General features: G+C 38.4%; 1 protein-coding gene across 1 annotated transcript in view; it reads left to right on the top strand.

Annotated features, from left to right (window-relative positions):
* RIPK4 (receptor interacting serine/threonine kinase 4) overlaps positions 1 to 16,216 on the top strand; it is a 70,158-nt gene that overhangs the window by 21,186 nt on the left and 32,756 nt on the right. Inside the window, exon 2 of the mRNA XM_043996248.1 lies at positions 1,157 to 1,448. Coding sequence (XP_043852183.1) covers positions 1,157 to 1,448 — 292 coding nt within the window. The remainder of the gene's footprint in view (positions 1 to 1,156; positions 1,449 to 16,216) is intronic.

Here is a 16,216-nt window from a genome sequence, read left to right as displayed (position 1 = left end):
ACAGAAGTTAGAATGCTGTCTGCAGAGGAAAGAAACATGGATGTTTGTTCAGTGGAAGTTCTGGGAGAAGTCATCCAATCAAAAGGAAAGGCTGCAGGGTGAGCTTGTGAATTCCAGGACTAAAGACTTCTGGATGAAGAGCTGGAGCATGGTAAAGGAAGTTCGTGGGTTCATTTATCATTTCTATGTGGTTATTCCTAGATCTATCTCAATCTTTCCATTCTTTTTATACTTCACTCTCAGCTACATACTCTATGATCTGGTCATACTGACCTGCTTGCAATTCTTCATATTTCCATGTCTCTGCATTATCAGTCTTCCATGTCTGGAAAGCTCTATCCCTTCACCTCCACCTGTTTCCCTGACTTCCTTCAAGATTAAGCTTAAATCCATCTTTGAGGATCCCCAATTGCTAATGTCTTTCCCTCTCAGATTATCTTTCATCTGCTTTGTATATGTCTTGAATATATCTTACTATTTATATGTTGTCTCCATTTGAATGTAAAGTCATTGAAAGTGGGGATTCCCCACCCCCACCCAGTGCTACTATCTTCAGCACTTTGCACAGTGCTTGGCACTTGGTAAACACTTAACACATACTTGTTGATGGTTGACTGACTTGCTATTTTCCAAATTCTTTGTGTCTGTTCTCCATGCCTTTGTATAATAGTCTCTCCTGATATGTGGAATGTATTTCCTCCTTATTTTTGCCTCTTATAATCCTTACTTTTTTTTTTTCAAAGTTCAGCTCAAGTGTTGGAGGGAATCTTTTTCTTATCCTTGTAGTTATTACTCTTCTTACTATCTCAAATTATCTTGTATTTATTTACTTGTGTACAGTTTTATTCCCAATTCCAAGTAAATGCCATGAAGGGTAGGGACTTGTATTTTTGTTGGGAGATTTTCAATACCTATTATAGTGTTTTTGTATTACAAAGTAAGCTCTTAATAAATGCTTATTGAGGGGCAGCTAGGTGGCACAGTGGATGGAGCACCAGCCCTGGATTCAGGAGGACCTGAGTTCAAATTTGGCCTCAGACACTTAACATTTACTAGCTGTGTGACCCTGGGCAAGTCACTTAACCCCAATTGCCTCACCAAAAAAAAAAATGCTTATTGAGTTTAATTCAATTGAGGCTTCAAATTTCTTTTTCAGAGAGCGCATGGAACTTTTGGAAGAAGCCAAGAAGATGGAAATGGCCAAGTTTCGCTACATTTTGCCTGTTTATGGCATTTGCAGAGAACCTGTTGGATTGGTCATGGAATACATGGAAACTGGATCGCTAGAGAAATTACTAGCCTCGGAACCTTTACCATGGGAACTTCGTTTTCGGATCATCCATGAGACAGCAGTAGGCATGAATTTCCTGCACTGCATGTCTCCACCACTCCTCCACTTGGATCTCAAACCTGCAAACATATTGTTAGATGCACATTACCATGTCAAGGTTTGATCTCTTGCTATTTTTAATTTGGTGACTACATGGTCAGGTTGGATAGAGCTGTTCTGCTTAAGTGCTTTAAGAAGTATGGTTTAATCCCTTGTGTAGGGTCTACTGAGGAATGTAACCTTAAATTCTGTACAAAAGGAAAAGGTATAAATTTTGAGGAAAAGTCAAAGCCTTTCTACTCTAAGTGGCTCAGTGGATAGAGTGCTGGGCCTTGGGTCAGGAAGACCTGAATTCAAATTTAGACTCAGACATTTACTAGTTCTGTGACCTTGGGCAAGTCACTTAACCCCCATTTGCTGCAGTTTCCTCATCTAAATGGGGATACTAATAGCCCCTTCTTCCCAGGGTTGTTGTGAAGATCAAATGAGATAATAATTGTTATTATCTTATAGCACTTAGCACAGTGCCTGGTACATCATAAGCACTATATAAATGTTAATTTTTATTATTATCATTGTTGCTGTTGTGGGTTTCCATTATATGAAGTTTCAGTTACTCGGGAGAATGAAGATTTAGCAGGGAACCCCCAACTCAGATAGCAAGAACAAGGCATAAGGATGTGGTTTGGGAAAGTACACCTTTGGAAAGAGGTATTTGTTGACCAGTGCTTTATGCTAAGCCTTGCATACCTTGCCCAAGTATTGCCTCAGAACAGAGTTGGTTTGACAATTTGAGGTCAATCTTGCTCAGGTATGTTAGGCCCCTAGTCCACCATTGTTTTCCTTTCTTTAAAAAAGACTTTCAATAGACCCTACCATTCTCTCAAAGTATCATCCTTGATTTTGTCTTCCTTTCTTACTCAAACTTTAAGAAAAGGCTCACTACTCTAGTTGCCTTCATTTATTCTACTCTCACTCATTAACCTATGGCAACGTGGTTTTGATCTCAAAGTTACCAATGATCTCTTAATTGCTGTATCTGATTGATGTGGTCTTTTCCCAAACCCTAGCCTTCTTGACCACTCTGTAGCATTTGACTCTTCAGAGTCTTCTAAACTGGATACTCTCTCCTCTGAATTTTTCCACTTTTTTCTTTTTGTCCTCCTACCTATTTAATTACTTTTCAGTCTCCTTTGCTGGTTCATCCTCTATATCAGGGCTTCTTAAACTTTTTCGACTTATAACCCATTTTTACCCTGGGTGTATAAGAGTATATATATATATAAAACCTTTTACTGTTGCCAAATTTTTCATGACGCCCCCCCCCCCATTCAGTTATGTGACCCCATATGGGGTTGTGACCCATGGTTTAAGAAGCTAGGTTCTGTATCATGCTGCGGAATTCCCACTGTAGGTGGAAACCTAAGTATTCCCCAAAGTTCTTTATTGGTCTCTCTTCTTTTCTCTTGTTATACTCTCTTTCTCTCTCAGTAGCTTCATCAGTATTCATAAGGTCACAGAACTTTGAATCCGAAAGGACCTCAGAAGACATCTAGTCCAATCCAAAGGAATACCCACTATAAAAGTATATGATAATTGGCCATCTGTCCTCTGCTAAAAGATCTCCTCTGTGTGTGTGTGTGTGTGTGTGTGTGTGTGTGTGTATGTATGTGTGTATGTGTGTGTGTTAGTGGTGGTGGTGGGGAGGAGGGGGGAAGGAGTGGGAAAGGAGGGGGAAGAACTACCACCTGGAAGTATTTTTAGATACTTATACTTGCTGCGAATTTTTCCTTGTTATCAGGCCAAAATTGTAACTTTCTCCCATTGTTCCTGTTTTTGCCCTCAAGGGCCAAAAAACCCAAAGTTGGTGCTTTCTCCATTTGACAGTTTTTCAAATCCTTGAACACAACTTTCATGTCTCCCCTGAGTAATCTCCAAGCTAAATGTTCTCAATTCCTTCAGCCTGTCTTCATATGTATTGGACTCAAGGCCTTTCACAATCCTGGGGATATTGTCCAAATTGTTAGTATGCTTAAATACTGGCACTCAGAACTAAACACAGTATTCCAGCTCACTTTTGAGGAAGGCAGAGTATAGTGAGATTATAACTTGCCTATTTCTAGGAGCTATTCTTGTCTTGATCCAGTCCATGGTTGCATTAGCTTCTTTTGGCTGCCACTTCATCCTGTTGATTCATTGAGCTTGCAACCAATTATTTATAGCTGGTTGCTTAGTACATAGTAAGCCCTTCATAAAAAACTGTTGACTGACTATGCATCCAGCCTCAAATTTATGGAGACTCCATTCCATTGTGTGTTAGTCTGCTGGGCTGGCTCCTCCCTGCTTGCTAAGGACCTTTCCTGCCTGCAAGGGACAGAGAGATGCCATTCTTTTCTGCTCCCTCTACCTATCTCCTGGCCTGGCCTGCCTATAGAGATAGGGGAGAAACACTGTTTCCAGATTCCTGTCTTGGTCACCTTCCCTTAGCTGCCTAACACTCTGAGAGGATACCATCCCACAACAGAACCCTATCTCTTAAACTCATTCTGCCACAATTAACAAACTTCCATCTAGTCATAGCCTCCCCATTCCAGTGAACCTGAATGCACAGCTGCCATTATACAAAACCTCTTTCAGCATTCTCCATTGCTCCCATTCCCTTCAACCGAGTTTCCCCAGTGTTTCATTTTAAAACTACCTACCCTTTTTACTATTTTCTGGAATGTGTGTTCCATAAGTAACAAATTTAATTTCATCTTCAATCTTTTCCTTTCCCACTTCTTTTATCTTCTGATTCTCACTGAGACCTAGTTCCTTCCTGATGATAGTCTTGGCCGTCCTTTCTATCATGGATTTTACTTCTATTCATTCTCTCTGACTTACTGGTCAAGGTGGGGGAGTTGGAATACTCCTTACTCCCCAGTGCCACTTCCAGGATTTCCTTCTACCACCATCATTCAGTAACCTCTCCTCCTTTGAGATTCACTTAGTCCATATCAACAATCAATCAAAATTGTGGTAGTTGTGGCCTACCTACCTCCAGGATAGTCCCTTTCTTTCCTCTATGAGTTCAGTGCCTGGCTCACAGTCTTTTTCTTCTCCTCAATTCCTCCCCTTGTATTAGGGAACTTCAAGATAGATAGACAGACAGACAGACAGACAGACAGACACACACACACACACACACACACACACATATACTCCCTTCAAACACCCTAACTCTGGATTCCTCAACTTACTCATCTCCCATTACATATTCTTCTACCACACTATAGCTACATACTGAATTGGTCATACTCTTGGTCTTGCCATCACCCACATATGTTCCATTTCCATGTTTTGAACTCTGAATTTCTTTTATGTGATCACAGTCTGTTGCTATTCCACTTCTTCTGTCTTACAACCTCAAATCCTGTTCTTTACTCTCACTTTAACCTCCAATCCCTTTATCTCTCAGTTCTTTCTCAGGATATCTCTATACTGCTAATACTCTCTTCTCTTTCTCTTCTTGACCCCAGAATGAACCAATTCAACTTTACTTTTCTCTTCATTCCCTTTTTCCATTAAAGTTTCACTGATCTTTCCCTGTCTATCTTCAACCTGAGATTAATTCCCGCCCTTCCCTGCCATTGTTCTTACTCATGTGTTGCTGAATGAAGCAGGAGAAAATCATGAAACTGTGCTAAGTCTACTACACATTTATGTTACATAATCAATGTCAACTGGGCCCTCACTGCAGCAGGTCAATCCTTTTACACCTCCCTAATTATTTCACTATCTCATTCAATACAATGGCTTTTCCAAACCTTTTCATCCCTCTTCTTAGTTTTCCCTTCCTTTATCCTCAACTGAGAACCCCCAAGAGTTCCCTCTTCTCCTTATCTCATATCTTCCAAATACTTTCTCCCACTGTCTTTTCCTTCACTCCTGAATCTTATGAAGAAGTGGTCCTCCTCCTTGCCAAGGTAAACCCTTCTACTTGCATAAATAGTCCCATTCCATCCCTTCTCCTGCAGACTCCTCCTCCATCATCCCATCTTTCACACTTCAATCTCTCCTTGTCTACTGCTGACTACTTCCTTATTGTTTACAAATTTGCCCAATGTCTTTCCCATCCTCAAAAAAATTCACTTGGGGGCAGCTAGGTGGTGCAGTGGATAAAGCACTGGCCCTAGATTTAGGAGGACCTGAGTTCAAATCCGACCTCAGACACTTAACACTTACTAGCTGTGTGACCCTGGGCAAGTCACTTAACCCCAATTGCCTCAACAAAAACAAAAACAAAAATTCACTTGTTATCATCCATCTTATATCTCTTCTCCTCTCTGGGGCTAGACTTCTTGAGAAGGCCATCTACAATCGATGCCTATACCTTCTTTCCTCTTATTTTCTTCTTAACTCTCTACAGTTTGGCTTCTAATCTCATCATTCAACCAAAAATCTTCTTTCCAAAGTTACTAATGATCTAAACTGTTAAATCTAATGGCCTTTTCTTAGTCTTCGTTCTTCTTGACTTTTAGCATTTGCATAGCAATTTTCTGGAAATAATCTATATTTTACCACCTCCTTTTCAACTCTGGACATAGCTGTTTGTCCCTCTATATTTTCTCTTCTAATATATACACTATTGGAAAACCTCTAGAAGGTGTCTTGTCAGATCTGTTTTAAAATTTGGACAATAGAGAATCTTTCATCCATTTAGTCTTTCTTTTTTGAATGGAAAGGTCAAACTGAGTAATTATAGATCTCTTGCAAGTGGATTTGCAACATTTTGGAACTTGATGCAATCAGTACAATGCTATACACAAAAAGGAACATCTGGAGGACTTTGTGATTCATAGGAAATCATTCTCAAACTGGATTCCCAGCTGAAGTGCTTCTGTCACAGTGGGAAATAACTTTGGGCAAGCATACATTTCTCTGTTTTAGTCCTCACTTGATGTTTATTGTTAAGAGGGTCATTGAACATGGTTATTTCTGTTGTTATATCATCCACAGAAACTAGAGTGATCTTGTTATGTAGCTTGTTGTAAGGTGGCACCTTCATTCTATGGAATTGAATGCTATTTCATAAGCCAATGAGCACAATGGGATCGTATATGTTCTATATATCTTTCAGTCACTTGTGAAATAGTAAAGATGTTGTCATGGGCAGCTAGGCAGGGCAGTGGATAGAGTGGGTCTGGAGTCCAGAATTAAAAATTCTTCCTGAATTAAAATCTGGCCTCAGGGGTAGCTAGGTGGTGCAGTAGATAAAGCACCGGCCCTGGATTCAGGAGGACCTGAGTTCAAATCTGACCTCAGACACTTGACACTTAGTAGCTGTGTGACCCTGGGTAAGTCACTTAACCCCAATCACCTCACCCCCCCCCAAAAAAAAATCTGGCCTCAGATACATACTAGCTATGTGACTCTGGACAAGTCATTTAACCCTGTTTGCATTAGTTTCCTCATCTGTGAAATGAATTGGAGAAGGAAATGGCAAAGCACTCCAGTACCTTTGCCAAGCAAACCCCAAATGGGATCAGGAAGAATTAGACATGACTAATCAACTAAACAACAAAGGTGTTGTCCATTGTTGAATAACATTTGTGAAAGTCTACTTGTTCCCCATTGATATCCTCTTAAAGGATGTTATCAGTTCTTGTATAGATGACCCTCATAAAGATTTTGTAAATATGGAAGAGAAGGCATATCAGTTTGATGGGCACTAATGTTTTCCCAGGCATCTTTTTTTTGGACTCAATAATGTATCAGATTTTTTCCCATAGTTTTTCTATCTCTACTCCTTTAATGTCCTCACAAGTCTATCATTTCCAGCATGGATCTCTTCTACTTATACTTTATCCAATCTTTGTTCACTTTGATGCCATTTCTACTTTCTATGTAAGCACTTTAATGGTTGTGATGTTAGGGTGTGTGGTGGTTCCACTGTCCTTTTGTAAACTTTTTTTATTTTTTCTATCTTTCTTCCCTAATTCTTTTGTTTTCTTTCCATTAGAACCCTTGAATTCCTTTGAGATATTTTGATTAGTTGGATATCTTGCCAAGCTTTCTTTTGACTGGTTTTATCCTTCCCTATTTCTCTCTGCTTTATGAGTTGTCTTTGTAAAACTTATAATTGTCCATCATCCTTATTCAAAAGGCTTTACAGATAAGTTTATATTTTAGCTTTGGCAGATATTTCTCTCCATTTGGCAAGTAAATATATGTTGACTGAAGTGCTTTCTGGGCTCCTTTGGTCTTTTTTTTTTATTATTGACACTGGTTTAATACCTGAATGAAATTATTCTAGTTGGTGTTGATACCTTTTCTCTTGTCCATCTCCAAATTTTGATATTCAGTGGCTTTTAAAATTATTTAGGGTTAAATCTTTTAAATTTAATTATATTTTTCTCATTTCTTTATTATAAATTCTGATTTTATGTCTTGATTATACAAAGTTATCTTAGCAATAACTCCCACAGCCATAATATGTCTCTCTCTGTTCATTAAAATTTTTTTTTCATTCTTTTTATTGTGTTGGTACTGCACATGTTCAGTAGCTTTTTTTGAAGAAAGTGTTCATGATATAAGCTCCTATATAATTTATGTCTTTGGCCTCTACCATTTTTTTTCTTTAATCATATTTCCCATTTCTTCCCATCCTCATCTTTACCTACCTTTGCATTGAATTTGCGAAGAGAGTATATGTTGATTTGATTTAATTTGATTTGGAAGGCTTTATAAGGTTCTTCATAGAACTTTCTTACCATTTTATTCTAAGCAACTGATGCTGATGCATAATCTACAATTAGCTTTATGATGATCTTTTTATAAATACTTAGCATATTCATACTTCAATACATACTTACTAAGTCCCCATTAAATAATATTTATTGTAGATTTGAGGCATATAATAAAATCCATTCCAGAGAGTACCCCTAAACCATTCTAACATTTGGCTGCATCTTCCTTCTTCTGACTGGGGAAGCTAGGTGGCACAATGAATAGAGCACTGGCCCTGGAGTCAGGAGGACCCGAGTTCAAATTTCACCTCAGACATTTACTAGCTGTGTGACCCTGGGCAAGTCATTTAATCCCAATTGCCTTAAACATCTGGGGCCATTTCCAGTTGTTCTTTTTATCCTAAAAGTATTTTATTATTTTCCAGTTACATATAAAGATAGTTTTCAACATGTTTTCATAATATTTTTAGTTCCAATTTTTTCTGCCTCCCTCCCTTCCCAAGACAGAAAGCAATCTGATATAGATTCTATGTATACAATCACATTAAACAAATTTCTGCATTAGTTATATTGTGAAAGAAGAATCAGAACACAAGGGGAAAACCTCAAAAAAGAAAAAAAAAAGCCAAAAAGTAGAAACAGTGCAATTCAATCTGTATTTAGAATCTACAGTTCTTTTTTTCTGGATGTGGAGAATATTTTCTATCATGAGTTCTTTGGAATTGTCTTGGATCATTGCACTGCTGAGAAGAGCCACATGTATCACAATTGTGTCCTGATATATATCTTGCCACTGGACCCAGATGGCTCTGGAGGAGAGAGTGAGGTTGGTGACCTTGCACAGCTCTCCCTCACTTAAATCCAATTCGGTGAAAGTCATGACATCTCCCAGATATCATGACCCTCTTCCAGAAAGAAGGACAAATGACAACCTTCTTCTGGCTTCCTTCATATTAATAATGTCAAGATTAATAGGATTTAGCTGCTTCAGCTATATTTTCACTCTCACCATTATATGAAAAACTTACATTGAGTGTCAACAAACAAATTAAAAATTTTTGATAGTCTAAAATCTAACTCATCGATCTTTTACCCCTTTGCACACAACTCTGCCACCATCACAACAAAAGCAGAACACAGGACTTAGAGCCTTTAATTTAAAACAAAAAACAAAACTTTTCTGTTTCATTGGTTGTGGTAGCCAAAAATATTTCACCACCTGGTAGCCAGCCTACTGGTGATGTGATGTATCTCTAGTTGATTAGCTAGGCTGGTCTTGAGAAAACAGATATACTCTCTCAGTAGGATCACCCTTAGAATCTTTTCAAACATTGAAGAGCCAACTGACCCACCAGTGTTGGCATGTATAGCCTTTGATGCATGGCCAGGATCATCTTCACATTGAGATAAAGCATTAGGAGTAGAGCTTCATTTGAAACATTTGGGGTTAAAAGTTCGAAGAATTTCTACTGTGTCTTTGAGGAACATGAAGATAAGGTTATTGAAGGTAATTCCTCTAGGAGATCAGGCCTATATATCAATACCTGCAGTTATCTGGGTGTGTATAAAAAAAAAGGTACTATCAAGGTGGCCTGTGAGGAGACAGTACTTGTGAAGGAGATAATCATGTTCTTTTGAATCATTAGTGGAAGGGAGAAACACTTATTCAGAATCTCCCTTTCTGTTCTGATTTTCTGAGACTTTGCATAGAAGCAGAGTTGATTTATTCCTGAGGAGTAAGGTGGCATTTGAACTGTCCTGGTATGCCCAACAATAAAGAAGGCAAAAGGAAATGTTTCGATGTATAAATGTTTTACACATTGGCCATATTTAGTCTCTGCTGGATGGGTAATGTTTTGTTTTGAATAAGTTTAAATATTTCTATTTTCTTTTTTTTTTTTGCGGGACAATGGGGGTTAAGTGACTTGTCCAGGGTCACACAGCCAGTAAGTTTCAAGTGTCTAAGGCCGGATTTGAACTCAGGAACTCCTGGATCCAGGGCTGGTGCTTTATCCACTGCGCCACCTAGCCGCCCCCTAAATATTTCTATTTTCAATCTTGTTTTAAAACAGATTGATGGAAAGTATAAAAATGTTATTTGCTGCCCTAATCATTTTCTGCCTTCTAGCTATGTTGAATTGGAAAGACCAGTTGTCCAGGTTAAGAAAGCAATGTTTTGTCAGCAAGAGTTGAACAATTAACTTTGAAGACCCAAAAATGAATTATTGGCTAGTTTGGAGATCTTGTCAAACTGGTTTTTACCATAAGTGCACAAATAAATAATAAATACCCCAAACCATGTACTTGTCTGTCTTACTGACATCTCCCAGAAGCTGTGGCAAAAGGATTCTTCTATTAACAGACTGTTATAGAATTATTATAGACTGTTCTTGTAGTTTAGTTGATAATGTCCATGACCAATTAGCAACATCCCCACTATAAGAGCAAGTTTAAGGGCTGAATTAAATAGTATGACTAAGTTCCATTCCCTGTCATTCAGTGTGTTTGAAGAGGAGCTCTATCCAATAATTAAAAGCCTTTTTTAAAAAAAACTACCCCAAATCCCCAAACCCTTCAGGCAGAATATAAAAGATATAGTTTCCATCTGAATCTCCAGTCCCACTGAGGTTAATATGTTATGAGAATCTCATATGCAGTGTTTTAGGTTGACTTCAAAGGATCCAATTTAAACTTAAGGAATCTGGGAAACCTTATTCTATGGCTTATTTTTTTTTTTAATTAATAGTGCCAGGTTAAGAGACTGTATATTTGCCAAACTTTCAAACCATGTGTTGTTTGGGGTAAAGGAGCCAACAGAAAGTGGTACTGATAGATAATAATAGGTATGATAATAAGTATTTTGCATTTTCTAAAGTGCTTTCTTCTTGATAACACTCTGAGGTAAGTAGGAAGTTATTTGACATTTTACACATGAGGAAACTGAGGCTCAGAGAGGTGAAGTGAGTTGCCCAAGGTACAAATAAAATTAAGGTGGGTCTGTCTAACACTTGGTCAACACATGTTTATGAAGTGCCTGTTAGGTACAGGTAATGTATTAAGTACTGGGGATGGCTCTTTGAAAGCAGGGACTGTCTTGCCTATTTTTTTTTAATAGCCCTAGCACTTAACACAATCTGGTACTTGGTAGGTGCTTAATAAATGCTTATTGCTTGACTGAAAAAGAAAGGCAAATCCAAATCCCTATTCTCAAGTAGCTCACAGTGTATTTATTGGAGGAGGTAACATGCAAACAACATTGTGCAAACAATACCTATATAAGTTAAATAAGAGCAATCTCAGAGGAAATACACTAAGATTATGGAGCAGACTGGGAAAGGCTTCTTGCTGTAGCTGAGATATTACTTAAAATTTGAAGGAAGCCTGGGAAACTAGAAGGCAGAGGTGAAGGGGAGAGTTTCAGTAAAAGTCTGGACATGAGAAGATTGCCTCTACCAGAGTGATGGCAGTGTCACAGGAATGAGAGGACATATAGAAGGGAGATTATGAAGTTATAAATAATAGGTCAGGAGAAGTGATTAGATGTGGAGGGCTGAGAGAGTAAGGAGTCAAGGGTGACATCCAAATTATGAGCCTGGGTGATTGAGAGGATTGTAGTACCATCAACAATAATAAGGACATTAGGAAGAAGGGAAGATTTTAGGGAAAAGATAATGAATTCATTTTGGAAGAACTAATAGTTATCAGCATAGAGGTGATAATTGAAACCATGGGAACTGATGAGATCAACAAGTGAAATAGCATAGGAAGAGATGAGAAGAGGGCCCTGGACAGAGCTGTGTGTGACATCCATAGCAAGTGGGTGTGGGGCAGCTAGGTGGCACAGTGGATAGAGCACTGGCCCTGGAGTCAAAAGGACCTGGGTTCAAATCCGACCTCAGACACTTACTAGCTGTGTGACCCTAGGCAAGTCACTTAACTCCAATTGCCTTACCAAAAAAAACCCAAAAACAAAGCAAGTGGGTGTGACATAGATGAAGATTCAGTAAAGGAGAGAGAGAAAGAGCACTCAAACAGGTAGAAAAAGAACCAGGTAAGATCAGTGTCACAAAAACCTATGGAGGGGCAGCTAGATGGTGCAGTGGATAGAGCACCGGCCCTGGATTCAGAAGTACCTGAGTTCAAATCCAGCCTCAAGACACTTAACACTTACTAGCTGTGTGACCCTGGGCAAGTCACTTAACCCCAATTGCCTCACCAAAACAAACAAACAAACAAACAAAAAACTATGGAGAGGAGATTATCAAAGAGAAATGTATGATCAACAGTGTAAAAGTTTCAGTGATGTCTAGAAGGATTCGATTAAAAAAAAAAAAACGTTAGATTTGGCAACTGAGATCATTGGTAACTTTGGAGAGAGCAATTTATTTGAATAATGAGGTTGGAAGCCAAATTATAGAGAGTTAAGAAGAAAGGAAGAGGAAAGGAGGTGGAGATACCAACTGTGGACAGTCTTTCTCAAGGAGTTTAGCCACAAAAGGGAAGAAAGATATAGGATACTAGCTAGTGGGGATGAATGAATCAGATGAGGGTATTTTTTGAACATAGTGGATATATGGGCATGTTTATAGTCAATAGGTAAATAAAGAGTAAGAGATTGAAGATTAATGAGGAAATTGCTATCATAGAGGAAGCATTCTGCTAGAGATGACAGCATAGAATGAGATCACTTGTGTATGTAGAGAGGTTAGATTTGCCAAGAAGGGCCATCTCTTCATAGAAAATGGGTGAAAGAGGGCAGCTAGGTGGTGCAGTGGATAAAGCACCAGCCCTTGATACAGGAGGACCTGAGTTCAAATCCGGCCTCAGACACTTGACACTTACTAGCTGTGTGACCCTGGGCAAGTCACTTAATCCTCATCACCCTGCCAAAAAAAAAAAAAGACATGGGAAAATGGGTGAAAGAAGGCTAGTCAGGGAGTTCATCTTAGTGATGTGAGATTAGCAAGAAGAGAGAGGAAGAAGGTCTTGGCAAATGATCTCAATTTGTTCAGTGAAATATGAAGCAAAGTTCTCAGCTGAGAGGGGAGGAGAGGGGAAGTCATGAGAGATTTGAGGAGGGATGAAGAGATTCAGAAAAGCTAATGTTGTGAGTCGGATAGTGAATTGATTTGGAAGGTGTAAAAGGATTGCCTTGCTGGGGTGAGGGCCCAATTGAAATAATATCACATAAAGTTGTAGTGGACCTAGTCAGCAGGGCTGCTGTGATTTGTTCCAGCTTAAATTTGATAGCACATGAGTAGAAATGAAGTTAACAGAGGATGGGAGTAATACAAGCCTGATGTGTGATATGGCAAGATATTTGATAGCAAAAAGGTATAAGAGGTTTCAGTAGAGGACAGTGTAGAGTTGAACTATTTCAGTGGATCAGTCAGTTGGTAAGCATTTATTAAGTGTCTCCTATGTGCAAGACACTGTGCTGCATTGAGGACACAAAGAAACAGAAAAGACAGTCCCTGCCTGATGGAGGAGACAATATACAAACAAACTATATACAGGATAAATAGAAAATAATAAACAGAGGGAAGGGACTAGAATTAGGAGGGATTTGGAAAGGCTTCCTTTAAATGATAACATTTTAGGTGAGACTTGAAGGAAGCCACAGAAACCAGGAGGCAGAGATGAAAAAGGAAAGTATTCCAGCCATGGTGGACAGCCAGGAAAAATGCCCTGAGTCAAGTGATGGAATTATCATTTGGAGAATTACACAGCTGTGACTGTCTCCAGGATGATTCAAAAGTATACAGATAGTAGCAAAGGCAGTAGATTATGGGAATATTCCAAAGCTGGAATTTGGCAGAGTGAGATCTCTGATAGGATGAAGGACCAAAGAAAAACAGGACAATGTAGAGTAGAACTGATTCATCAAGTCAAGATGGGGTAAAGAGGAAAGTCAGTACAAGGGTAATGGCCTGGAAAATAACTTGAGGGACCAAAGGGTTGGAGATTGAGATGAGAAGAAAGAACAGGAATTGAAGTTGCAAGGCAGAGGGAAAAGTGGAATAACAGTAGATTGTGATCAAAGAAAGGTATTTCAGAACTGATTGAGTACTGCTAGATTCTTTTCCTTTCTACTTTTTCCCCATTAATTCTCTTGATATGCTTAACCATTCCTTCCTCCAGATGAATGTTTAAATTATTTTTTCCAGCTCTTATAAAGTTCTTCTTTGGTAGTTTGATATGGCACTGAATAAGTTAATTTAGTTAGTATTATCATTTTCATTATTTTGTCTTGGCTTAACCATAAGCAATAAATATTTCTCCAATTATTTAAATCTGTCTATTTGTGTAAAGAATGTTTTCTAAGTGTGTTCATATAGTTCCTGTCTTATACTGGCTGTAGTTATTTCAAATGGAATTTCTTTGGTAATACACAGAAATATTGTGTTTGTATTGGTTTATTTTATATCCTATAACTTTGTTGAAGTTACTAATTGTTGCAATTAGTTTTTAAGCTGACTCAGGTTTTCTCAGTAAACTATCTTAATCTGTTAAAAGTGATGGTTTTGTTTCTTCTTTGCCTAGGTTTATTCTTTCAACTTCTCTTATTGCTATAGCTAGCATTTCTAGTACAATGTTGAATAGCAAAGGTGATAATGGATTACTTCTTATTGTAAATGCCTTTAACTTTTATCCATAACAGCTATGTTATTTAGTTATTATACATGTATTTAGCTATTATATATAATAGAGATTCTTGGTTTTTTATAGATGTTACTTATCAATTAATGGAAAGCTCCATTTATTCTTATGCTGTCTGGTATTTTTTGTGAAGAGATTTTTTTCTTGCACCTATTGATATAATATGATTTTTGCTGTTTTTATTAATATGCTCAGTTGTATTTATAGTTTTCATAATATTGGACCAGTCATACATCTCTGGTAAAATTGGAAGAACCAAAAGTCGAGAATATTCAAGGAACTAATGGAAAAAAATTTAAAGAAAGTTTAGCAGTGAACTATCTGGTACTGGCTAAGAAATAGAAAGGTAGAACAATGAAATAAAGTAGATCTACAATTTACAGCAGCAAATAAAAATATTAACCTTGTATTTAACAAGTGTAGGGGCAGCTAGGTGGCACAGTAGATAAAGCACGGGCCTTGGATTCAGGAGGACCTGAGTTCAAATCCAGCCTCAGACACTTGAAACTAGCTGTGTGACCCTGGACAAGTCACTTAACTTTCATTGCCCTTCAAAAAACAAAACAAAACCAAAAAAACAAGTGTAAAAGACTTAAGACTTTGTAGAGCAATCTGGAATTATTCCCAAAGAGTTATTAAAACTGTATACTCAGTTCAAATCTGACCTCAGACACTTGACACTTACTAGCTGTGTGACCCTGGACAAGTCACTTAACCCCAATTGCCTCACTAAAAACAAAACAAACAAAACTGTATACTCTTTGACCCAGCAATAACATTATGAGGTCTGTTTCCTAAAGTTATCAGGCAAGGTTTTTGATTGATTAAAATGGCAGGCGGCAGGGACAGCTAGGTGGTGCAGTGGATAAAGCACCAGACCTGGATTCAGGAGGACCTAAATTCAAATCTAGCCTCAGACACTTGACACTTACTAGCTGTGTGATCCTGGGCAAGTCACTTAACCCTCATTGCCCTGCCAAAAAAAAAAAACAAAAACAAAAAAATGGCAAGGGACTTTAGATTACCAGACAGGGTAGAATTGAACTAGTTCATTAAGGTATCAAGATAGAAAAGGGAGAAAAATGTAGCCAGTGCAGTGGTGGTAGCCTGGGGGGCTGGGGAACCAAACTTGAGGTATGGAGGAATTGGAGGATGAGGTAAGGACAAAGAACAGTTTGGGGTTGCAAGGAAGAGGAAAAAGTAGAAAATGACAAGAGACTGTGATTAGATAAGGTCATTTCAAAGTTCATGGACATGGAAGTAGAACACTTATGGGTGATGGCCAGATTCAGTGTATGGCTTTTTTTTTTCTGTGTAGCTGTGGTGGGATGGAGGAATAAGGTTATAGGAAATGAGTAAGTTGAGGTCCTGGGAGATTAGGATGTTTGAGGGATTGTCAATGAGTACATTGAAGTTCCCCAATGTATGAGCAAGAGTTGGGAGTGAGAGAAAGGCTATGAGCCAAATATTGTCAAAGAAAGGAAAGGTGGTAGATGAT

Source organism: Dromiciops gliroides, chromosome 3 (assembly GCF_019393635.1).
Source record: "Dromiciops gliroides isolate mDroGli1 chromosome 3, mDroGli1.pri, whole genome shotgun sequence".
Classification (NCBI taxonomy): Eukaryota; Metazoa; Chordata; class Mammalia; order Microbiotheria; family Microbiotheriidae; genus Dromiciops; species Dromiciops gliroides.
The sequence above is the reverse complement of the archived record's forward strand: the minus strand, read 5'-3'. Positions and strand labels throughout refer to the sequence as shown.